Below are 26,807 nucleotides of genomic sequence, written 5' to 3'. Positions count from 1 at the left end.
CATAAAACACTCAGGATAAATTAAAGAAATCAATCAATTCAACAAAAAAAAAAGGTCATTCTGAGCTTACTCATACTGTACCAGTACTATATTCCTTCAAAAACTAATCAGTTCCCTTGGTCAACTTAATGAATCTTAGCCACACACAAGAACTATGCACTGTACTGTACACAAGTCTATCCTCAGTAAGCCATGTGGTGTATCTTTTTTTTGTATATAATGAACAGGACAAAAATAAGTAACAAAAATAATAATACTGTATCAATCTATCTACCTATTGCCAGATGCCTTAATCCCATAAGGGGTGGCCACAAACAAATCGCCTCCATGTATTTATAAAAATAATAAATCATTTTTCCATTAACCCTTTCTTCCAAACTTTCACACACACACACACACACACACACACACACACACACACATACACACACACACACAGAAAAAAAAATACACCCACACACACCCACAAACGCAAATCAGAACAAGAACATATACTGAATGCGAACATAAAGAAAAGTCAACACACAACCAACGCTCCTCCATGCTGCACACTTACAGCCTAATGTCCCCCTGCACAATTTTATCATACAGGGTGGGGGTGAGGGTGACGTACGAGGCTGTGGCACCACCCTCGAGGAAGTAGAGGGGGTCCCGGATGGATCTGGGATTGTAACCTTCCCTCATTAAGTCCCCCTTGATCACCTTCTCCGTTTCTGTGAGTTTGGGTGAGGAGAAAGTGGTCAAATATCTTGTACACAAAGCCTTACTATCTCGTTATCTATCTATTTCCGTTTCTGTGAGTTTGGGTGAGGAGAAAGTGGTAAAATATCTTGTACAGAAAGTTCTACTATCTATATATCTATCTATCTCCGTTTCTGTGAGTTTGGGCAAGGAGAATCTGTCTATCTATCTATCTATTGCCAGATGCCTTAATCCTGTAAGGGGTGGCCACAAACAAATTGCCTCCATGTTGCCCTGTCCCCCGCCATCTCACTGCCCTGCTCCCAGCTCACACCCCCCTCTCTCATACACCTCTCCACTCCATCCCTCCATCTCATCCTTGGCCTCCCCCTCCATCTCCCCCTCCCACCTCTTTTACAGAAAGCCTTACTATCTATTTATCTATCTATCTAACCTTCCTTCATTCAGTCTTCCTTTATGACCTGCATTCCTGTATTCATTTGCTCCCTCTCTCTCCACAATTCTAACTCTTCCTCCCACCCTCCACATTCCCAACTCTTTCTTCCTTCCTCCGCACTTCCAACTTTCCTTCCCCCCTCCCTTCCTCTCCTCCCCACCTCTCTCTCTCTCCCTCTCTTTCTTCCTTTACTCACAACTCTCACTCACTCCCTCCACTCATATATCATCATCATCATCATCATCATCATTCTTATTTTACAGCCTTTTTCATACCAGCAAATGTTGAGTCACAGATCATCATTGTCATCATCACCATCATCATCACCACCACCAGCACCATCATCATCATCATCATCATCATCATCATCACCACCACCACCATCATCATCACCAACACTATCATCATCATCACCAACACCATCATCATCACCACCACCACCAATCATCATCAACACCACCAACACCATCATCATCACCACCACCCCACCACCACCATCATCATCACCAACACCATCATCACCACCACCACCATCATCATCATCATCATCACCAACACCATCAATCATCATCATCATCATCACCACCACCACCATCATCAACATCATCCTAACCCACCCTTCCCTCATACAGCTGGGGCAGGGCAGGATCCAGACACAATAATAATAAAATATGAAAATAAAATAATGCTTAAAACCAAACACAGTGACAATACTAATTACAAACATAGGGTCCTTCCTTGATACCATATATCTGATATTTCCAATGAACATGCATACCTAAGACTGGCACAAATAATAATGATAATAATAATAATAATAATAATAATAAGTGTGACCTTAGGGTTAAGGGACTGAACAGGGAGGCTGCAATGGATCGTGCAGCGTGGAGAGCCGCCATTAGGTGACCAAGGCCGACACATGCAAGCATGTTGGAGCCTTTAAAAACGAAAACATCCATCATCTACCCCTATGTTGCCCCATGAGGAGCGTAGGAGCCTGGGGCTAGGCAAGTTGGTCCTGACGTTTATTATGAGAGTGACCAGCCTCACTCATCCCTGAGTGGCATTACATGAGCAATAAACCCAAACCACCCCTTGGATATAAACCTGCACCTTAATTACCCACTAAATCACTGGGTGCCATAATTTGATATATATATGGTTACCACCCTGCACAATTAATAGTTTCCTGGTGTACAGGAAACCATTTGGCTTGTCATTCAGTGTAGAGTCACCCAAAAGCGGAAGGAAGAGGAAAGAATGAAGGAAAGAAAGATAGAAGAGGGAATACAAAGTCACCTGTAGGCAGAAGGACGAGGAAAGACTGAAGGAAAGAATGACAGAAGAGGAAGTATGAAAAGGAATAGAGGAAAGGGCAGACACCCAAAGCAGTTCTACATCGAGTGAGTGGATGGTGAGCACCTCCACCTACCACAAAATAATAATAATAATAATAATAATAATAACAATAACAACTCACCTGTGTACTTGAGTTTGGCCACGAATCTCACAAAAACCGGGATGGCATAGCGAGGCAGCACCAGGTCCATTTCAGCCAGGAGGGTGTCAAGGTCCGGTATGTCGCTCTTCCGCACTATGGCCGCCATCCCTGCACGACCTTCTGTGTGCGGCACCTGAGACAGGACACCGGTGATAGATAGGGCTCAGGAAATCTATCTATCTATAATACCCACGTCTATCTACTTATAATGCCCAGGGAATCTATCTACTTTGCACAACCTTCCGTGTCGGGCACCTGAGACGGGACACCGGTGATCGATAGGGCTCAGGTGATCTATCTATCTATAATACCCATGTCTCTCTAGTTATAATGCCCAGGGAATCTATCTATCTATAATGCCCATGTCTATCTAATTATAATGGCCAGGGAATCTATCTATCTATAATACCCATGTCTATCTACTTATAATGCCCAGGGAATCTATCTATTATAATACCCATGTCTCTATTAAATGCCCAGGGAATCTATCTACTTTGCACAACCTTCCATGTGGGGCACCTGAGAGGAGATACCGATGACAGATAGGGCTCAAGTAATCTATCTATCTATAATACCCATGTCTATTTACTTATAATGCCCAGGGAATCTACTTATAACGCCCAAGCAATCTATGTACTGTACCTATAATGCAGATGTTAGAGATGTACCGATATCAAGACCTACACCAATACTGATACCACAAAACTGGACCAATACCGATACCATCAATAACGACACCAGTACATTGGACGCCAACCTATTACGCTGCTGCCCATACCATCTACCTGTGTCTCGTGTATGTCCAGGGTGGCAGATGTGGCTCAGTACCAAAGACTGTACTGTACTACTACACCCCATGTACTCAAAATAATCTATCTATCTATTGCCAGATGCCTCAATCCCATTAGGGGTGGCCACAAACAAATCGCCTCCACGTCGCCCTGTCCCCTGCCATGATCCTAAATAACTGGGTGTTACTAATAATTTACTTTTCATCCCTATAAAACATCCAAATACTACTTAAAATAACTTCATGTGTGTGATTTGCTACGCACTAAATTCCTTTCAAGTATCAGTAGAAAAATCAGCCGATACTGATTCTGATACTCCACAAATGGGCCAATACCACCAATACCAATACATCAGTACATCTCTACCAACCACCTGCATGTGTGTATGTATGAGAGAGAGAGAGAGAGAGAGAGAGAGAGAGAGGGAGAGAAATCACACACACACCACCACCCCTTACCAAAACGCCATACACAGCCACCTCAGCATTGGGATATATTTAGAGAGAGAGAGAGAGAAAGAGAGAGAGTTGTATTACCTGCATGCCATACACAGCCACCTCAGCATTGGGATATATTTAGAGAGAGAGAGAAAGAGAGAGAGAGAGAGAGAGAGAGAGAGAGTTGTATTACCTGCACGCCATACACAGCCACCTCAGCGTTGGGATATATTTATTTATTTATTTATTTAGAGAGAGAGAGAGAGAGAGAGAGAAAGAGAGAGAAAGAGAGAGAGAGAGAGAGAGAGAGAGAGTTGTATTACCTGCACGCCATACACAGCCACCTCAGCGTTGGGGTATATTTAGAGAGAGAGAGAGAGAGTTGTATTACCTGCACGCCATACACAGCCACCTCAGCGTTGGGGTATATTTTCTTGATGACATTCTCAACCTCCGTGGCCGACACATTCTCGCCCTTCCAGCGAAACGCGTCTCCCTCTCGATCCCCAAAATATAAGTAGCCTTGTGTGTCCATCTCCAGCAGATCACCTACGAGAGGGGGTTAGGCAGTAGTAGTTGTAGTAGTAGTAGTAGTAGTAGTAGGAGTAAGAGGAGGAGGAGGAGGAAGAAGAGGAATTGTAGTAGTAGTAGCAGCAGCAGCAGCAGTAGTTGTAGTAGTAGTAGTAGTAACAGCAGCAGTGCAGTAGTAGTAGTAGTAGCAGTAATAGTAGTAGTAGTAAATTATCACACTCCTGCAGCCCACCATCCTACTACCACCACCACTACTACTACAACTACTAATTAACAGTGTCTAAACTTCTCTAGTCCCCTTCTTCTAGCCTGAGAAAGATCTCTAACCCCTTCCTGTTAAGCTGATGGCCAGGGGTAGTCAGACTGGAGGGTGGTTTTGACTAGCAACCAAGGAGACAGTTCTACCCCATACTTAAGGCTCATAGCCTTTTACATAACCATAACTTAGCATTCAAATTATGGGGGTGACTCACTTCCTTCATAAATTATGGGTGACTCACTTCCATCTCCAATTATGGGTGACTCACTTCCATCTCCAATTATGGGTGACTCACTTCCTTCTCCAATTATAGGTGACTCACTTCCTTCTCCAATTATGGGTGACTCACTTCCATCTCCAATTATGGGTGACTCACTTCCATCTCCAATTATGGGTGACTCACTTCCTTCACAAATTATGGGTGACTCACTTCCTTCTCCAATTATGGGGTTGACTCACTTCCATCTCCAATTATGGGTGACTCACTTCCTTCTCCAATTATGGGTGACTCACTTCCTTCTCCAATTATGGGTGACTCACTTCCTTCTCCAATTATGGGTGACTCACTTCCATCTCCAATTATGGGGTTGACTCACTTCCTTCACAAATTATGGGTGACTCACTTCCTTCACAAATTATGGGTGACTCACTTCCTTCACAAATTATGGGGGTGACTCACTTCCTTCTCAAATTATGGGTGACTCACTTCCTTCTCCAATTATGGGGGTGACTCACTTCCTTCACCAATTATGGGTGACTCACTTCCTTCACCAATTATGGGTGACTCACTTCCTTCACCAATTATGGGTGACTCACTTCCTTCTCCAATTATGGGTGACTCACTTCCTTCACAAATTATGGGGCTGACTCACTTCCCTCAAATAAAAACTAACTATAATACAACTACACTACTTTCACTCTAACCTGGCCTAAAATTACCACCTCTCCATACTGAATGATTAGTTTTAAAGCGAGATTAACAGTAAAATATGATGCTAGTCACAAAGAAGTGCTGTGGAAAGGATGTATAGCCTTAGTACTGTTGATTTTGTCACTGAGCTATGTGATATGAGCAATAACGGATAAAAGTATGGGCCAAGTTATGGTGAAAGGAGTACAGTACTATTGTTGCTCTCCCTTCGTAATACTATCTATCTATTGCCAGACGCCTTAATCCCGTAAGGGGTGGCTACAAACATATCACCTCCATGTCACCCTGTCCCCTGCCATTTCACTGCCCTGTTCCCAGCTCACACCCCCCTCTCTCATATACCTCCCCACTCCATCCCTCCATCTCATCCTTGGCCTCCCCGTCCCTCTCCATCCCTCCATCTCATCCTTGGCCTCCCCCTCCCTCCATCTCATCCTTGGCCTCCCCCTCCCTCCATCTCATCCTTGGCCTTCCCCTCCCTCTCCATCCCTCCATCTCATCCTTGGCCTCCCCCTCCCTCTCCATCCCTCCATCTCATCCTTGGCCTCCCCCTCCCTCTCCATCCCTCCATCTCATCCTTGGCCTCCCCCTCCCTCTCCATCCCTCCATCTCATCCTTGGCCTCCCCTTCCCTCTCCATCCCTCCATCTCATCCTTGGCCTCCCCTTCCCTCTCCATCCCTCCATCTCATCCTTGGCCTCCCCCTCCCTCTCCATCCCTCCTTGGCCTCCCCCTCCCTCCATCTCATCCTTGGCCTCCCCCTCCCTCTCCATCCCTCCATCTCATCCTTGGCCTCCCCCTCCCTCTCCATCCCTCCTTGGCCTCCCCTTCCCTCTCCCCCCCTCCACCTCACTCACATACACTCTCCTCGCCATACCATACGCATATTACCTGTACGGAAAGCATGATCTCCCTCTCTGAAGACGTTGGTGATAATGGCTTTCTCAGTGGCTTCTTCATCAACATATCCTTGGAAATCAGACACCAGGTCCTTCTTTATCTTCCCTACCAGCATACCCACCTCACCTAGCAAGAGAAGTTGTGAAGGAACAGTCTATCTATTTATCTATCTATAGCCAGATGCCTTAATCCCATGAGGGGCGGCCACAAACAAATCACCTCCATGTTGCCCTGACTCCTGTCATTTTGCTGCCCTTTCCCCAGCTCATACCTCCCTCTCTACAAACAGATAGCCAGGCACCTTAATCCTGTCAGGGGTGGCCACAAACAAATCACCTCCATATTGCCCTGACTCCTGTCATTTTGCTGCCCTCCCCCCAGCTCATACCTCCCTATCTATGAACAGACATGAGCCAAATCACCGACAATCCCCCATCAGCATTGTGTTCTGCCTTCCACAGTTTCCATTCCTCCCTGAACATCAAAAACTGCATGTACAGCCAAAAAGGATCTTGAATTTGACTCTCTTTTGTATTGTTTTTGTCCTTTTCTTGGAAGGTACAGTTTGTGGGCTCCTGGCCTTTGGTTCCTTCTTCCTTACATAAAAAAGAAAAAAAAGGGAAAAGAACAGGAAAAAAAGGCCGGCACTGACTCCAGCCTTCTACACTTCTCACTCCTCCCTGATAAGGCTGGGAAAGAATCAGTATCATATAATCTACAGTTCCACTTCTCAGTACATGTACCAATAAAATCACAAAAAATGATATCCAGGAGTAAACAAACGTCACCAGCACAACTATTTAACTGTGACGAACTGGCAATACAAGAAACTGGAGATGTTTCTTATTCCATACTTAATCAACTGGTAAAATAAAATCTGCCAATAACTACAATACTCATTCATTCATTCATTGCCAGATGCCATGTATCCCAAACGGGGTGGCCAAGGGCTTAGAGTTAACTGTTTTACAGGGAGGGGCACTAATCCTCCACCAACCCCACTTGACACGTAGGGAGAACGTTATGCCAGCAGCATCTGGTGTTCCCAGGCGGTCACCCATCCAAGTACTAACCAGAGCAACTACAATAGCAATTCCTTAAAAATAATATTAACATCACTCTCATCTTAAATGTCGGGACCAACTGCCTAGCCCCGGACTCCTACACTTACATACTTCCCATTTTCTACCACACTTACATACTTCCCATTTTCTACCACACTTACATACTTCCCATTTTCTACCACACTTACATACTTCCCATTTTCTACCACACTTACATACTTCCCATTTTCTACCACACTTACATACTTCCCATTTTCTACCACACTTACATACTTCCCATTTTCTACCACACTTACATACTTCCCATTTTCTACCACACTTACATACTTCCCATTTTCTACCACACTTACATACTTCCCATTTTCTACCACACTTACATACTTCCCATTTTCTACCACACTTACATACTTCCCATTTTCTACCACACTTACATACTTCCCATTTTCTACCACACTTACATACTTCCCATTTTCTACCACACTTACATACTTCCCATTTTCTACCACACTTACATACTTCCCATTTTCTACCACACTTACATACTTCCCATTTTCTACCACACACTGGATCATTTCTAACTAGTTCTGATCTTTGCCATCAGGGGAACCACTTTAACAACTGTAATGCCATCATCATCATCATCTAATCCAGTGTTGCCCCATGAGGAGTGTAGGAGCCCAGAGCTAGGCAAACTGGTCCTGACGTTTAAGGTGAGGGTGACCAGCCTCAATCATCCCTGAGTGGCATTATGATAGCAATAAACCCCAACTACCCCTTACTGACAATACTATAAGGAGAGAGAGAGAATCACATCACAAGCAACATACCAAGTGGACATTTGATACAGAGGCCATTTTGAGAGAGAGAGAGAGAGAGAATCACATCACAAGCAACATACCAGGTGGACATTTGATACAGAGGCCATTTTGAGAGAGAGAGAGAGAGACAGACAGACAGAGACAGAGACAGACAGACAGAGAGAATCACATCACAAACGCACAACATACCAGGCGGGCACTTGATACAGAGGCCATCTTCGCCCCGCAGTAGTTTCTTCTTGTCATCATCCATCCTGAAGAGAGCCATGGGGAACACAAAGGGCACGATCAGTGAGATGAACCCCACGGCACCCACCTTATTCTCGGTGTTCACTGAAAGACAAATTAAACACACACTCTAACAACGAAACACAGGAAACCAATCAAATCTTGGTGTTCACTGAAAGACAAATTAAACACACACTCTAACAACAAAACACAGGAAACCAATCAAATCTTGGTGTTCACTGAAAGACAAATTAAACACACACTCTAACAACAAAATGCAGGAAACCAATCATATCTGAGCCAGAGTCTGCAACAACTACTACTACTACAATACTCTTTTTACTGCAACTTGATTCACTCCATCTTTTCATCTTCAAAGTAAAGTTGTATGAATATATTACATTAGATTCTGATGCTCCTCACAAAGAAATGCTATGATAAGCAGGAACAACAGAAACTTTGTCTCTTTTTGCCACAAAGCTCCATTAATTATGCTTCAGAAGGACAAAAACCTGGAACAACTCAGAGTAAAAAGTGTGGTACCCAGCTAAGGAGAGATCTACACACCTACAATGGCAAATAAATGCTACACTTAACCTCTGCAGTGTAATAATCTCTAGGCCAAACAAAATAATCTGGCAACAGCAACAAAATATTGAAAAAGACACTACAGTACCTACCATAACTATCTACAGCCAGGCGCCTCAATCCCATAAGGGGTGGCCACAAACAAATCGCCTCCATGCCACCCTGTCCCATGCCATTTCACTGCCCTACCCCAAGCTCACACACCCCTCACTCACATACCTCTGCACTCCATCCCTCCATCTCATCTCAGTCTCCCCCTCCACACTGAAATCTGTCTATGCCAAAATTATATAGCAGAGATTCACCTTTTTCTTAATTGGCAAATGTTCTTTAAGGACAGGTATTTCAAATATTTTATTTTTCTCTTGTAGATGCAAAGGACTGTATATGAGAGCAAACCAGATAACATTATATAAAAAGAGTTATCCAAACCCTTTTCCCCACTGAATTATAAATGAGGTGGGTAGCATGCAGAAGAAATGAAAACCCAGAAACTGTTTTACTAGGCAGATGCAAAGTATTGTATATGAGAGCAAACCAGACAATTATCATAAGAGAAGAGTAATCTGAGCCCTTTTCCCCACTGAAATATAAATGGGGTGGGTTGAATGCATAGGAAAAACCCAGGCAATATCTTCCTACTATTTACCTTGCCTTCCACAGATCCACAGAACTTGTACATGAGGGTAATGCTCAGAGTGGAAAACAAGCATTTAAGAATATACTAACCCTTCTTCCCTTAAATGGGGTGGGTAGAGTCATTAACGGAAACCCGGTCCTTATCTTACTCATGCTATAAGTGCCGTTTGTGGATCTATTGAATTCTGTGATATAATTAATGTCTATCTATCTATCTATAGCCCGACGCCCTAATCCCGCAAAGGGTGGCCGCAGACAAAACGCCTCCAAGTCACTCTGTCACCCACCATTTGACTCCCCTCCCCCCAACTCACCCCCCCCTCCCTCATATACCTCTCAACTCCATCCCTCCACCTCATCCTCGGTCTACCCCTCCCTCTCCCTCCCTCCACCTCACCTACATACACCCTCTTAGTCAGTCTTTCATTCTCCATCCTCTCCACATGTCCAAACCACCTCAGTGTATTTCTCCTAATCTTTTCAACCACATCCACATCTACCCCACAACGTTCCTTCACTTCTTCATTCGTCAACCTGTCCCTCCACGTCACTCCACATGCTCCTCTCAAGTAACTCATTTCCACTGCTTTCACTCTTGACTTGTTCCCCTCTTGCAAGGTCCACGCCTCGCTTCCATACGTCAGGGTAGGGATCACAATACTATCATGCAATGACTTCTTAACTTCCATACTCACCTCCCTATTTCTCATCACTGCTTTCAGTGTACCAACAACCTTCCTTCCCTGCTGTACCCTTTCACGTACTTCATCCCCCAAAGTTAATGTGAAGTCCTAAATTAAATACAGAAAGAAGAGAGAAGGTAAAAAATTATCTCAATGAATTACAACCGGAGCAAGCAAGCCCCCACACACATCCAGCACACACACACAGACACAGACACACACACACACACACACACATCAGGGAAGGAGAAAATAGACATAAATGATTACTTAACATATGGAGAAGCATCAGCAAGAGGACACTGCAAAAAACTGCATAAGAAGAGAGGTGATAGAGACGTAAGGAAATTCAGTTTCCCAAACAGAGCAATTGATCAATGGAATGCACTACCGAATGAAATAGTGTGTGCCAAAACAATTCACAAATTTAAGGATATGTACGATAAATATGGTTTAAGACACGGGACAGTACGAGCTTGACTCATTCCTGTAAAGATACAATTAGGTAAGATTAGGTAAGAACACAGACACACACGCTGGATCTTACTCATGTTAGCATTGCCTTCGGTGGACCCATAGAACTCCCTGATAAACTTGATGTTGAATCGTTCCCTGAAGTTCTTCCACAGACCCGGTTGCAGTCCATTACCAATCATCATTCGCACCTGAACACAAAACACAAAAAATACTAATAATTTCACGGTACAGCCCTGATTTTTATGTACCGGTATTGCACCTGTACACTATCTATCTGTAGCCCAATGTCCTAATCCCACAGAGGGTGGCCACACACAAAACGCCTCCAAGTCGCTCTGTCATCCACCATTTGACTGACCTCCCCCCAACACAAAACATCAAAAATACTGATAAGTTCATCGTATATCCCCCTTATCTATGTGCTGTACCTGAACACAGCACACTAAAAGTTCTAATAATTACATGGTACAATCTCTTTTTCTATATATTGTACCTGAACACAAAACATGAAAAATACTAATAATTTCATGGTACAATCCCTTTTCCTATGTATTGTACCTGAACACAAAACATTAAATCATCATCATCATCATCATCTGGACCTCTTTTCCCATCCTAGGGCAGGGTGTGGAGTAGCAACATCCAGACAGTCTGTGTGTTCCCAATCCAATGGGCCACGATTCCATTCACTCATCACTCAAGCCCCTGAATCCTGGCTCCATCTGATACACCAAAAACATTCACCACGTTCTGTAGCTTCGCATAAATGTATCCGACAGAGTCAATCTGGGCACTGTCACGTCAAAATGGGATGCCAAATCCCTGATCATGCACTTCTGCTCACAACATTCATCCAGCCAGCTCGATCTCTTGTCAGTCCCCTAGCCTCACCAACTTCCATATCTCTCTTCCTCACACACTCATCCACCATATCCCTCCAACTTCTCCTTGGCCTACCTCGCCTCCTCCCTCCTTCAAATTCGCTCAGATATACCTTTTTCACCACTCTATTGTTATCCATTCTCTCCACATGACCATACCATCTCAGTACACTCTCTTCGATTCTGGTGTCCACTGACTTCCCCACTCCGCATCTTTCACGAATCACATTATTTCGTATCCTATCCACCCTCTGCACTCCACATACATTCCTCAGCAGTCCCATCTCCACTGCTCTTACTCTTGACTTTTCATTTCTATGCCACACCATAGTCTCACATCCATATGTTAAAGCTGGCACTAACACTCCCTCATGTAGGCCTTGCATAGCTGCAACACTCAAGCCTTTGTTTCTTATCAAGGCCTTCATTGCACCAACTACTCTCCTTTCTTGTGCCACTCAACTTTCCACTTCTTTTGCACATTTTCCTCTCTTCTTTATTTATCTATAATCAGATGCCTTAATCCCATAAGGGGTGGCTACAAACAATCTGCTTCCATCCTGCCTCCTCCTTTACGATTTGGCTGTCCTCCCTCCACTTCACACATCCTTTGCTCATACATTTCTTCACTCCATTCCTTCATCCTCTCAGTCTCCCCCCCACCAAATTCACATACACTCTTCTGGTCAGTCTCTCAATCTCCATCATCTCCACACAGCCAAACCATCTCCAAGTATTTATCTTAACACTTTTAATCACATCCACATAAAACACCACGGCACTTCTTCACTTCACCTGTCTCTCTCTCTCCAGGTAACTCCACATGCTCCTCTACAACAACACATTTCTACTGCTTTAATAACACTATCTATCTATCTATCTATAGCCCGACGCCCTAATCCCGCAAAGGGTTTAATAACACAACTAATACAGTCTTTAAACTCAATATTCAAGGATCTAACCTTATGTTGCTGGTCATAGGAGCTACTGGATGTGCAGAGTACATAGCGACACATCTCACCAATATACATTCCAACCTGAAAGTCAAGGATGTGAGGGGCTTCATTAGTTAGTCTACGCTGACCTCAAAAGCAGTATCATCCATTTATCTATAGCCACAAAGTGATAAGTGTGAACACTAGGGGTAGGGTTGCGAGAGGCAGACCGAAAAAGACCTGGGATGAGGTCATAGACTGTGACCTCAGTGATGTGGGACTGAATAGGGAGGCTGCCAGAGATCAAGCAACATACGGAGCTCCCATTAGGTGACCGACACAGGAGAGCATATCAGAGCCTCTATAAACAAACAAACGGTGCCTCATAACCCTCTACCAAGACTATACTCACAGTGGCTCCATACTTGGCACAGTCCTTGAAGTAGCGGCTGGCTGAATAACTCTCTCTTAACACAACCGACATCCCCAGCAGGAGTGCCAGGCCCGTAGCAAGGATTCCGCCTGATGTGTGGTGAAGCGGTAAGGGGTTGTAGACGACATCGGTGGAGTTCACACCAGATAGTCTTGCTAAACCCCACACCAGCATTATAAACCTGTAAGTAACACAACATACACTCCTTGAGAACTCTGTGGGAAAGCCCAGGCTCGGCCATGACCTTCCTTTGGGACTCGGGGCTGTTCGGCCAGACTGCCTAGTGAACAATTACTACTACTACTACCTGCAAGTAATGTGGCTAGGCTCTATCTATCTATCAATAGCCAGATGCCTTAATCCCATGGTGGCCACAAACAAATCACCTCCATGTACCTCTGTCCCCTGCCATTTTGCTGATCAATTACCATTTTTAGGAACACTACTCAACTGTTATTATCGCTGGGGAGGGAAGGGGAGACCGAGGATGAGATCGAGGGATGGAGTGGAGAGGTATATGAGAAAGTGGGGTGTGGGCTGGGGGGAGGGCAGTGAAATGGCAGGGAGAGGATGGGGGAGACCAAGGATGAGATGGAGGATTAAGTGGAGAGGTATATGAGAGAGGGGAGTGTGAGCTGGGATGAGGGGAGTTGAAATGGCAGGGAAAGGGAGGGATGAAGTGGAGGTATATGAGAGAGAGAGAGAGAGAGAGAGAGAGAGAGGGGGGGGAAGGGAGGCAGCAGCAAAACTGCAGGGGACAGGACAACTTGGAGGGGATTTGCTTGTGGCCACCCCTTACAGAATTAAGGTGTCTTGCTACAGATAGAACACATTATTATACAACAGTCAACACCTCCTGTCCTGATCACTCCTAACACCAGCACAATTATCACACGCACCTAATCCACTATGAAAGTTGGCAATTGTCTTTCTTTCTCCCTTTTTTTTCTTATTTCTCTTTCTTTCTTTTTTTGTACGGTAGATGCACGTCACATTACGTGCCTGAGAAAGTACATCCAACACTATTCTGCTAACAGGGGGAGCCAAACCCACGCCATCTCCAAATGAACGGATCTTGAATTTGGCTCTCTTTTGTATTGTTTTTGTTTTTTCTCTTGGAAGGAATGGTTTGTGGGCTCTTGGCCTTTGGTTCCCTCTTCCTTGCATAAAAAAAAAATATATATATATAAATTAAAAAAAAAAAGGTGCTCCTCTGGGTATAATTCATGCAATCAACTCACTTCTGCATTAATTCCTTTGCCTCAACATTCATTCCTCTCCTAACACACTCACTTTATCACACCCATCCATCATCATCTTGGCATACCACACATCCTCCCACCTTCAAATGTGTATATCTATAGCCAAACGTCATAATCCCGTAATGGGTGACTGTTTGTCTTTGAGTTGGCTGTTTTACAGGGAGGGGCACTAACCCTCTGCCAACTCACTTGTTGACACATAGGGAACATGTACAGGTTGGTTATATGGTTATCACCCAACGCTATAAATGGTTTCCTGGCTTACAGGAAACTATTAGGCTTGTCACTCAATGTAAAGCCACCTGAAAAGGAAAGAAGAGTAATAAAATGTGACAGGAAAGATGGGAGATATAGGAAGTGAGGAGGACAGACACAGTAATATAATGATAACGGTGAAGGAAGAAGTAGACAGCACTACATCAGGTGAGTGGATGATGGTCACCGCCACCTACTACATTACTGAAACACTGAAAACGTCTGAGTCCACCTTGAGTGCATGATACGAGCAGCCTTGGGTAGTCCTGTTGTGCCTGATGTGTAGATGTAGCCAAAGGTGTCCCTGAACCCAACACTTGCCATCTCTCTGGGGGTGCTGGGGCTGGCACTGCTCACCGCAAAGTCAAGATTACATGCACCTGTAAAATGATAAATGCTCAATAATAATAATAATAGTAATAATATGCACCTGAGGAAAATTAAATGGTCAAATAGTGATAATAATAGTAATAATAATAATTGTAATAATAATAGTAACAAAATAAATAATAATAATAATAATAATAAATACATCTATCTATCTATCATGCACCTTAATCCTTTAGGGGTGGCCACATACAAATTGCCTCCATGTCAGCCTGTCCCCTGCCATTTCAAACCCCTCCCCCCTCCAGCTCACATCCCTCTCTCTCAGTATACCTCTCCACTCCATCCTGCATCTCATCCTTGGTCTCCCCCTCCCTCTCACTCACATAAACTCCTTGGTGTGGCCCTACAAACATCTGGGCATTCAGTCCTTCCCTCTACTTTAAGTTCATATATGCCTTCAATACAGCATGAAGCTTTATATGCTGCTGTTTGTGAAAATTCTCATTGTCGTGAATTACAGCATATCCCTGGTTTAACAAATTCCTGGTTTAGCACTTAAAACCTTGTCTATCATTACTTAATAAAGTAACTCAGAATGAATAAATTATGCTGAATAAAAAAACGAGTGCATGAATCTCTTAATTGAGAGAGAGAGAGAGAGAGAGAGGTATCACTGCACTTTCAATTCCGTACTACATCGCCACTCAGACACTACACACTGTACCTCTAATTCTGAGTTGGTTATCGCCAGCTCCTGACACATATATGGGAAGACTTGACATCTCCTCCTGTTGCTTCAAATTACAGATCTCTGAAATAAATAAATTAATCCATCTGTTACACTCATGTTGTCCAAATGGCAATGCATGTTCCCTTGTCCCTTCCAGAACCATTACAGACAATCCTCACTTAATTTATTTATTTATTTTTCATTCATGCACATCTGACTCTAGGCACTGATATTATGAGCCATTCTGCTAGGCCTAACATGCCCTCCTACAAGCCAAACACATCTACCACGTCACTACTAACACACACGCATTCTATACTGAATAATGTATGGTATATGTACAGCCAATGACCCCTTGTTTGTGGACTCACCTGGGAAGAGGGAAATGTAGGACAACACTGAAGAAAGACCTGAGGAACAGGTATTGCCTTCACCAGCACATACACTCATACATACATACACTACGTACCTATCTATAACCATTTCACTGGCCTTACACCAACTTCGTCTTTCACCTCCCTCTCGCTGTGTGTGTAATTACCAAGCTGCAACATACAGGAGTTGAGCCAAGCCAATATTGTCCTGTCTTTGTGTCTTCTTTGATCAAATCTAGTTTTAAACACATGGATCATGGATGTTCTTTATTCACACCACCTCCTCTTCTAGGCTACTCCAAGCATCTACACCGGTACTTCTGCTAGGGATGCAAATTTTTAAAAGATCTTTATGGCACCTGTTTTTTCTAAGTTTAAATCCACATCCTCTTGTTCTTCCATCATCCACCACAAAAAGATCCTCTCTGTTTACCTGTTCTACTCCACTTACACCTTTAATCATCATAACTAAATCTCTCTCTTTCTACCGTACAGTAAATTGACGAAGTTGGTAATACAGCTATACCACCAAAACTATAATACAAAATAGACACAGAATATACCAGGCCTTCCTTATGCCAAATAAAATCACCTGGTAGCAGAAACAGCATATTAAAAACATCCTTTAAATTCCAGTGGCTAACCATTACTCACTCAAACTTCCTGCAAATCAGCTCCACAAATAAATGCTTCACTGGAAGGATTCACTACCCAGTTATGGAAAAATCTCTCACCTCTCTCCCTATTCCAGAAAAGGAAGATGGTGGACTGCTGGAGAAAGGTAACTTCAGCCTGCAGTCTACTGGGTTCATGTTACATATGACCCAGATGTAATGGGGTCTATAAAAGCCTGCATTTCCTAGAGGCAAGACTGGGATCCTCTGTTTGGCTCAGTGGTAATGTGCGTGCTTATGGAGCAAGGGGGGCCTGAGATCGAATCTTGCCCAGACCAATGATTAATTTAAGCTTCATTTTGGTTATTACATAGAGGTTACTACTACTACTACTACTATGACTACTACAATTACTATGCTACTACTACTATAACTGCAGGTACTACTACAATTACTGTGCTACTACTACTATAACTGCAGGTACTACTAATACTAACACCACTGTACTACCCCCACCTGGTCACAGTAACAGCTACAAACAGTATCACCAGCCTCCACTGATTAAGCCTCACTCACCATCTTGCAAGTCAGCTCCACATATAAAAGCCTTACACGCCGCCGCCTCCACAGAGTGCCGGAGTGGAATATCACGTGATTTGGGGTTAATCAGGGCAGGGATGACACCAATCTGTTACAAAAATAAAAATAATAGTAATAATAATAACTAATACAAACAAAAATCAACATCTAGACCTCTTTTCCCTCATTCCAAGTAAGTATAAATCTAGTCAGGCCATGTTGAAGGGATGGAGAATGAGAGGCTGATCAGAAGGGCATATATGAGTGATGTGGAGTGGCAGATCAACGATGTGACTAACCCATGGATTGCACAATGACCTTTTTTTTTATCCCACCCTGTAATGCACACACACACACACACACACACAAAAATTTATTATAAACTTGAAGATAAACATCCAGGGCATCATCTGGAAAAAAAAAAAAAAAAAAAAAAAAAAAATCTCTGCATAGTGCCATGCATAACATGCGTTCGGGTGTAGTGGAAAAAAAAAAAAAAGTTTTGTTTATTATAAACTTGCAGATAAACATCCACGGCATCATCTAAAAAAAAAAAAAAAAAAAAAAAAAAAAAAAAAAAAAAAACTCTTTGCATAGCTCCATATGTAAGTTTGCAAAAACGGCAATGCACGGCCACTGGAATGGTAGCACAGCCTGAGCTGTGGCTTGCAATTCACGGGTTGAGGGAGTGGAGAGACATATGACAAAGGAGGGGTGTGAGTTGGACAGAAGGCAGCCAAATGGCACTGAACAGGGTGACATGGAGGCAACTGATCTGTGGTCACCCCTTATGGGATCAAGGCATATGGTTATAGGAAGACAAGCAATAAAGTTGCCATCTCTCCATCTTATGTGCGGACCTGTAACAACAATAGATTAACACTAGAATACAATCTTAGTCACAAACAAGTACAGTGCTGTAATAAGGAAAGGATGTATTGCCACACTAAAGGCCTATTGTGGCCCTCAGCAGCAGAAGGACAAAGTTCTGTTAACTGAAATGAATTGTAGGATAGGGTCAGGATTGGTCCAGAGAACCAGAAAAAAATGATAGGATAAGAAACTTTTAAAATACTGCCATCAATTGTCTTAAACCAAATGAACCTGGGAATGTGTTATTACTTTCAGTTTTGCATCTGTGAAATGGGTGGTGGTGACCATCATCTACTCACTCACTGAGCTGCCTACTTCTTCCTTCATCACTATGTCAGCTGCCTACTTCTTCCTTCATCACTATGTGAGCTGCCTACTTCTTCCTTCATCACTGTTTTTCTGAGTCTGTCCTCCTCTCTCTCTCTTTCCTGTCACTTTTTATTACTCTTCTTTCCTTTTCAGGAGGCTTTACATTGAGTGACAACCCTAATGGTTTCCACTGTAAGGTTACAATACTTGGTGGTAACCATATAACCAACCCATATGTGTTCCCTACATGTCAACAAGTGGGTTGGTGGAGGGTTAGTGCCCCTCCCTGTAAAACAACTAACTAAAAGACACATGACCACCCCTACAGGATTATGGCATCTGGCTACAGATAAATAAAATTTAAAAATCACCACCATCATCGTTATCTTTCCCCAGCTAAATATACAATGAGGCAGAGTCCATGAAACAATGAAAGGGAAAGCATGAATGAAGGAGAACTACAAACAGCATGCTTAGTGAAATGGGTCATATCATCATCCAACTTTTTTTTTTTCCACCTAAGTATATAATGAGACAATCCATAAAACAAGGCAAGATAAAACATGGAACAGAGAAAACTATAAACAGCACACTTAATGAAATGGCCCGCACACACCCTCCTCTTCACCATCTCCAGTTTTTTTCTTTCCTCCTCCCTCACCTAAGGATGGGGTGAGGCAGTCCACATAACAGGTAAAAAGCATGAGAGAGAAATATCAACAGTATGGCCAGTGAAGTAGCATCATCATCCGGACCTCCTTCCCCACCCTAGGGTAAGGTGAGGAGTAGCAACATCCAGACAGCCAAAGTTTGCCCAATTCAATGGACCACGCTTCCATTCACTCACCATTCAAGCCCCCAGAATCCTGGCTCTATCTGATACACAAACACATTCACCACATTCTGTAGCGTCACATGAGCGTATCCGATACAGTCAATCAGGACGCTGTCACGTTAAAAAGGGGTGCAGACATATATGAGACAAAAAGTCATTTGTTAGTGGCTCAAATTGTTATGGATTAACATGCTAACCTCACCTTGGTCAGTCCAAGCCATATGCAGACATACTGGACTCTGTTCTTCATGTACAGTCCAACAACATCTCCCTTGCACAGTCCAGTGGAGGAGAAATAGTTGCCCACCTGGTTGCTCAAGAAATCCACCTGAAATAAGTGCACGGTATCAGGTATGAAGAAAAAAATACAGTATACACTGTTAGGTATGCTAAACACAAAGAATACTGAGGTAATTAATCTGGATGGCAGTAAAGGACTGGTTTGTAGTGGCAGTACAGTAGTTGCTACCTCCATGAACCAAGTGGAGTTCAGAGTGAAGACTGCCTGTTATGGTCCACTGTCCTCCTTTTGGGGTACAGGGAAGGAATTGTGGGATGTCTGTATAAATGGTCAGTTCCACAACCTGGTCATATATATTTATTTTTTTTTTAAGGAAGAAGGAACCAAAGCCAGGAGCTCGCAAATATGCACATGGACACTTCCCTCTCCAGCACCAAAGGACTGGATGAAGATATCTAATACAACACTGATCATATAAAGTTCATATTGACAGGGTTAGGCATATAGTGTACTTCAGGTGCCTTACTTAACCCAAGCAAAACTGCTCTTCCCATTCAGTCCCCTTCATCTTTTGCCCACAGCAGCAAATAATCTTTATCCTTTCCACTTAGAAGCAAGAGCGTTGTATTTTTATCTTTTTTCTTTCACAGTTTCAATGGTCAATGTTCTTCTATTACTTACATCCGTCCTTCATTACAAAGGAATGACACCATCCATCTGGCAATGCACTCCACTCCTTTTCTGTTCAACTCTCCTATGCATGAGTTTCTTCTTGAGAGAGAGAGAGAGAGAGAGAACCACATCAACCTATGAAGCAAGACATATACACAAACAACACCACACAATGACACAATGCCATACTATACCTGATTAAATGTCCAACTTTCCTCCTCAAAACAGAAGGCCACTTTTTCCCTGTTCTTCTGGGCAACAGTGTGGAAGATCTTGGGAACAGAGAGATCCTGTTTGGCTGCCCAGTACAGTTTCCACCGGACCTGCAGGTTGTAATACACCAACACTCTGCAAGACAAGAAAACACTGATATTTTTCATTCATTTATAAAAGCTCCAAAAAACTCATGCATCAGCCTTTGTTTTATTTTTAAAGGCTCCTACAAACTTATACATATTAGCCTTGGTCATCTAATGGCTGCTATCCACGCTGCTTGATCTCTAGCAGCCTCTTTATTCAGTCTTCTTATTCCTGATGTTACATTCTCTGACTTCATCCCAGGTCTATTTTGATCTGCCTCTCACAACATCGCCTTCGTCTTTCATCTCTCCCTCAGCACCCACCAGTCATCCACCACCCTCTCCACATGCCCAAACCATCTCATTCTACTCAAGATAACAGCACATTTAACCTGACATTGATCACTAATCCCTTTCAGCCTGGTTATTGGTCAATTAGAGGGGTGAATCATCTGCAGGTATAACCAATATTTTATTTAGCCAAGACATATTATGTGACCTCTCTGCTTGAAGTGCCACATATGAAGTGCAGCAACTACTACTATGACTACTACTACCATTACTACTACTGCTATTACAACTAGGCCTCCCTCTTGGTGATAACCAGTGTGTCTGGTCAAACACACCCATCAACCACAAGTAAGTAACAGTCTCTGCAGAAATAGTCCATGCAGTGAACTTATGTTCCCTTGTGGTTGACAGTGCCTTGCTGTGGCAAGGCACAGGGAAAAGTGTGCAGGTCCGGTTCCTGGGTGGATACCACATTTGCATCTCTCTGCCCAGTTAAACTGTGGACTGCACATCACCCAATGATACGGTAATACGGTTACCACCCAGCATGGTACATGGTTTCCTGGGTTACAGGAAACCATTTGGCTTCTCATTAGGGTACAGCCTCCTAGAGCGGAAAGGACAGTAGTGTAATAATGAGTGACAGGAAGGAATGCAAGCAGCAGAAAAAGAGGAGAGCAGCACTAGAAATGAAATGAAAAAAGTAAAGGAAGAAGTAGGCAGCACTATATGTAGACCTGCAGAGGTGAGGTGGCCACAAGGCCTTGCAATTAATATTAACTGACCAACTGACATATTGAAAACTACATCTCCTGTCATCTGCTGCTACCTGGCCAATTAGAGCACAGACAAAAGACTCGGGAGACTTACTTAATATCCCTGGGGATGGTGGTGATAATCCAGAACAGCCTCTTCAAATACATCCCAAGTATTTTGAGATATGAGAACACCATTTCAAAGGACAAGACTGTACCTGAAAAGAAAACACTCCACTAGACATCCATGTGTAACGTCATATGCAAATCAGTTATCTAGTAAACTGCATTAGGTGACAGGTGAATTCCATCAACCTATCTACTGCCAAATGCCATAATCTTGTAGGGAGTAGCCATGTGTCTAAGTTATTTTATGGGGAGGGGCATTAACCCTCTGCCTACCTACCTGTTGACATGTAGGGAATCCTGTACGTCACTCCCAGCACATCCCTCAACTATCTATCATCCAATCCTCTTTTGCCCCATTGGGATTATGGCACAGGGCTTGGCTAAACAGATCCCAGGCTTAAAGTGAGGGTGTTCTGCCTCACTCACCCTTGGCTGGCATTATGTGAGCAATTAATCCCAACCATACCTTAGATGAACACCCTCAAAAGCTTTATCTGACTGGAGCATCTGAACCCACTGGATCACTAGACACCATTTGGTTAAACTGTTACCGTACCATCCAACGTAGTAAACAGTTTCCTGAATTACACAAGATTAGAACTGCAAATCAGTGCACTCACCTTAAGGCACATGACTGTTACACTGAGTGAATGGTGGGCACCCTTATATACCACATCTTTATAAACCAGTAATAAAATCTGATAAGGTACAGCAACATTCATAAGTGAAGTAACATAAAAGATGAAGTTATACAGAATGGAAGTGCCAATGACCATTTCCTTTGCTGGACAAGATTTCTGTGACTGCAGTTACAACACATTTATTTTCTACAGAACAGCTGGATGGCAAGTTTGGGAGGGGTAATGGAAGTAAGGTGGGGAAGAAACAGACATGTGGGGTGAAGCCACATACACAACTGATATGTGACACAGGAGTTGCAATGATTCTACTGTAGTGTAAAACATTTATTTCCATTTCATCAGTTCACCAATAAATGTTCAAGATTTATTTCTCTAGTTTATTTTTCCATATTTTATTAGCAGACTGGAGAATAATATTTAACAGCACAGTCTTGTGTTGTGCACTTTGCTGTATTGTATGACACTGCATGCATGTGTGTTACTTCCATGGGGTGTTTACCATAAGGTAATGTTTCAGTTGGAATCTGTTAGTGTGACCCTGGATAAGTGGTGTGTATTGTATATATTGCAATGATAACAGCCTATGTATGAGCCCCGCATCTGTCAGATATCCAGGGAAAAACGGTAACCAAGAGAGTAAAATCCCCATGCTTCCCAGTTAACTGAGACTGTACTGTACTGTTGCATGTGGCAGACTGAAAAAGACCTGGGATGAGGTTACAGAGTGCGACCTCTGGGACAAGGGAATGAATAAGAAGGCTGCCAGAGATCAAGCAGCACGGACAGCCACTATCAGGTATCCAAGGCTGACACATGCAAGCATGTTGGAGCCTTTACAAACATAAAAAATGACAAGAAAATGACTGTGACTAAAAAACCCTGTACCAGACATGCCTGTGCCTTTCACGTCCCCACAGTCTTGGAGTTAAGTACAAAGGTGTCTTGTTTTGGATGGGTGAATTTTAGTGCTGACAAGAGAAATTTCCACTGACATACCACATACTCGTAAAAGGGCATCTGACAGACCACCATGTTGTTACACCTGGCGGAGAAATTTGATCTACAGCATATCAGTCAATTACATGCCATGTCCTGCATGGCAAAATAGTGCCTATACAGAGATACTAAAACAGAAGCTGATATTGAAGAAGGTCATGAATCTGCACATAAACGAAGTCTTCATACTCAAATCCTGTACCTTACTGTGGATGAATGTGCAATGCTTTCAATTTGTCCAATACATTCAGTTTTGTTACTTCAAAAACTGGCTCAGATTTTCAATTCTTCAAACTCAAAAAGCTACAATAGCTTTGCAGATGCACAAACATCTTTCAGACCGGCCCATTCAGTCAGTCACTCCTTACAATCATTCAGACAGAGGTACTTGATTCCCACAGACTTTAATAATGCCCAATTACAGCCATTAGTCTTGTGGTTAAAAAAAAAGAAAAAATGGGGGGGGTGGATATTCTCATTTTACTGTCTTCAGAGCATATAAGTCAGGGTCAGGCTGCCATAGTTTAAGTCATTAACGACAGAAGACACACCTACACCCCAGACAGTGTCTACATGATAATAACCTACAGCCATGTGGAGAGGATGGAGGGTGAAAGACAGACGAAGAGAGTGTATGTGAGTGAGGTGGAGGGGGAAAGAGGGAGGGGGAGGCCGAGGATGAGATGGAGAGATGGGGTGGAGAGGTATATGAGAGAGGGGGGTGTGAGCTGGGAGCAGGGCAGTGAAATGGCGGGGGGACAGGGCGACTTGGAGGCGATTTGTTTGTGGCCACCCCAAATGGGATTGAGGCATCTGGCAATAGATAGATAGATAGAAAAAAAAGGGGATATTCTCATTTTACTGTCTTCAAAGCATATAAGTCAGGGTCAGGCTGCCATAGTTTAAATAATTAAGGACAGAAGACACACCTACACCCCACACAGTGTCTACATGATAATAACCTACAGCATTTCAATACAGGAAACCTGGAAAAATGAAAACTAAGTTGCAATGACACTGAGAATAATTCTGGAAAAAATAAAAAATTAAGCTGCAACTACACACAAAAAATAAAACGAAAACTGGAAGAAATGGAAAATTTGGAGCTACAGTGACACACAAAACAATCCTGGAAAAAATGAAAAAGATCTGAAATAAAACACAGCTATGACCATAACGGAAAACCTTAGCAAATTATATAGCCTACGAGAGTTAGGATACAGGTAAATAAAAATGTAAATGTACAGTAAATACATTAAAAAAGAATATGAGTGATAGTATTGGCATCTCGGTCACACCTGAACATGAACCCTGTGGACGGCAGGTTGTTGCTGTTCTTCTGCATTTTACCATCCTCCTGTTGGGGGATAGGGATGGTACTGTGGGCCATTTGTATAACCTGACAATTCTACGGCCTGGTTATGTCGATGCCACCACGTGAAGGCATCCCTCCCAGCACCCGAAAAGCAATGTGAACAATGGCAAAATGAACTCTCCTGAAGCCATGGATGTCAGCATAAATCACCAACATTCTCACCTACCCGCCCCATCGTATTGAAATAGCGGCTTACACAAACAGCACGTTGTAACCGAAGCAATTCTACAACATATCTCCAACAATAATTATATACAAAACTACAGCTCAACACAAAAATTTTAAACTAACGCCTGCCAAACTTCACCTGCATCACACTGACAACACAAGCCAAATTATCCAAAGTTGTTACCAAATTTTTATCCAGTGCCCATCCACCAGATCTTTCCTTCACAAAGTTCACTGGTAAAAGTTTAAATGTTTCCTCACCAAGCTATTATTGCAGAATTTTGCAGTCCTCCAACTTCATCACTTTCCTGTCATCGAGTCGCATGCTCGGCTACAGGCTCATTTGAATTTCGATTTAAATTTACGGTGACTTCTTTTTCTTTTTTCTGGAGATCTTGTAAAATTGTCAACATATAGTGTAATTAATGCGTAGAATTATATCGCTTGTTACAGGGTATTTTAAGTTGCAGAACCATTTCCTCTGTATATGTTGTTCCCAATAAGTGTTATGCTAGGTGTTTTTAGGTCGATTTCTCGCCCTAAGAACACTGACTGTTGGACTGGGGTTCTCTTTTGAGACCGGAGCTAGAATACACCACGAGAGGAACAGGGCATAAAAACTCTGGCCAATTAACCTCACGTGTATTATCTTAAATTCACACCGAACTGAATACAACGTAGACACAATTAAGGCACAATACACTATTCAGGTACAAAGTCACGATTTGGGTGGGAGGACTCCGACGGGGCTACTGAAGTCTTGGGCTCCTACAGGTGTCGGCCGAGTATGGGAAGGGTCCCGTCAGGTGTGCCTTCCCTCAGAGGGCACGGGACTACCCTCGGGGGCCGCGTCGTCTGGAGTGGGCTGCTGGGCGGCGTGGAGAGGGGCCCTTCTCTAGTGGAGCCTCGATGGGGCGTTCGGTCCTCAGGGCTGGGACCGAATAAGGAGAGTAGGCGTGCTTGTCTGCACCCACCCTGGGGAGGAGGTCGTCGTCCTCTGGGGCTGGGGAGGTCACGCCCCAGGGTCCTGGGGGCGCCCTGGGGAGTCTTGGGACTGTGGTCTCCCTCGGGTCGGGTCGCTGTCAGGGGTGGCCTGCATCGTCCTCTCCTTCGGAATCCAGCAGTAGGTGGTCTCATCTGGGCGCCAGCTGCACTGTTCCTACTCCTGGGGTCACAATGGGGCCTTGCCAGACCTCCTCCAGACAGGGTAGTTCCTCCTGAGGGCTGCCTCTGTGGGGAGAACAGGAGGGGTGTCCCGCCCGGCTGCAGGAGGGGTGGGCCAAGCAAGGGATGTCCTCTGTAGGGGAAGTCACAGGGGGCGAGAGAGGGGTGGTGTCTGGCCTCTTCCTGGCACAGCTGGTGGTTGTCGCTGAGGTCCCAAGGACAACAGGGGTAGGGCAGCTAGTGGCCATCCCTCTCTTGTTGGTGCGCCAAATGGCTGTCACCGGGGCCCGACTTCCTGACAGGACTGCAGGTGAGGTGCGGCTAGTGGCCGTCACCTTTCCACAGGTGCTGCTGATGATCATCACCGAGGTCCTGCGAGGGGAGGCGTGGCTAGTGGCTGTCGCCAGTGCCTTGTTCTCTGAGTGGACTGTGGGCTGAGTGTGGCTGATGGCTGTCACCTGCTCACGGGTGCAACTAACGACCGTCACCAAGGTCCTGGGAGGGGAGGGAATGGCAGGCAAAGTGCGGCTTGTGGCTGTCACCTGCCTGCTGGTGCGGCTAGTGGTCGTCACCCAGGTCTAGCTCCTGAAGGCAGCTGCAGAAGGAGAGCGGGCAGTGGGCGTCTCCCCCTTTGTGCAGCTAGTGGCCGTCACTGGTTTCTGCAGAGGGGGGGATGCAGCTA

General features: G+C 43.9%; 1 protein-coding gene across 1 annotated transcript; it reads right to left on the bottom strand.

The window, feature by feature from the left end:
* Positions 1–552: 552 nt before the first annotated feature.
* LOC145396211 (long-chain fatty acid transport protein 4-like) lies at positions 553–26,098 on the bottom strand. The gene is made up of 17 exons (XM_080269646.1): positions 25,799–26,098; positions 24,717–24,775; positions 23,419–23,464; positions 22,248–22,360; positions 20,502–20,655; positions 19,597–19,722; positions 17,375–17,486; positions 15,805–15,891; positions 14,983–15,130; positions 13,213–13,414; positions 12,828–12,902; positions 11,055–11,172; positions 8,559–8,702; positions 6,479–6,613; positions 4,259–4,416; positions 2,619–2,772; positions 553–713 (listed from the first exon to the last, which is right to left on the bottom strand). Exons 1-17 carry the CDS (start codon positions 26,096–26,098, stop codon positions 553–555), a joined length of 2,292 nt encoding a protein of 763 aa, XP_080125772.1.
* Between the last annotated feature and the right edge of the window lie 709 nt (positions 26,099–26,807).

The sequence above is a fragment of the Coenobita brevimanus genome, chromosome 35 (assembly GCF_032717465.1).
Source record: "Coenobita brevimanus isolate Jiangsu-jjx chromosome 35, ASM3271746v2, whole genome shotgun sequence".
Lineage (NCBI taxonomy): Eukaryota > Metazoa > Arthropoda > Malacostraca > Decapoda > Coenobitidae > Coenobita > Coenobita brevimanus.
The sequence above is the reverse complement of the archived record's forward strand: the minus strand, read 5'-3'. Positions and strand labels throughout refer to the sequence as shown.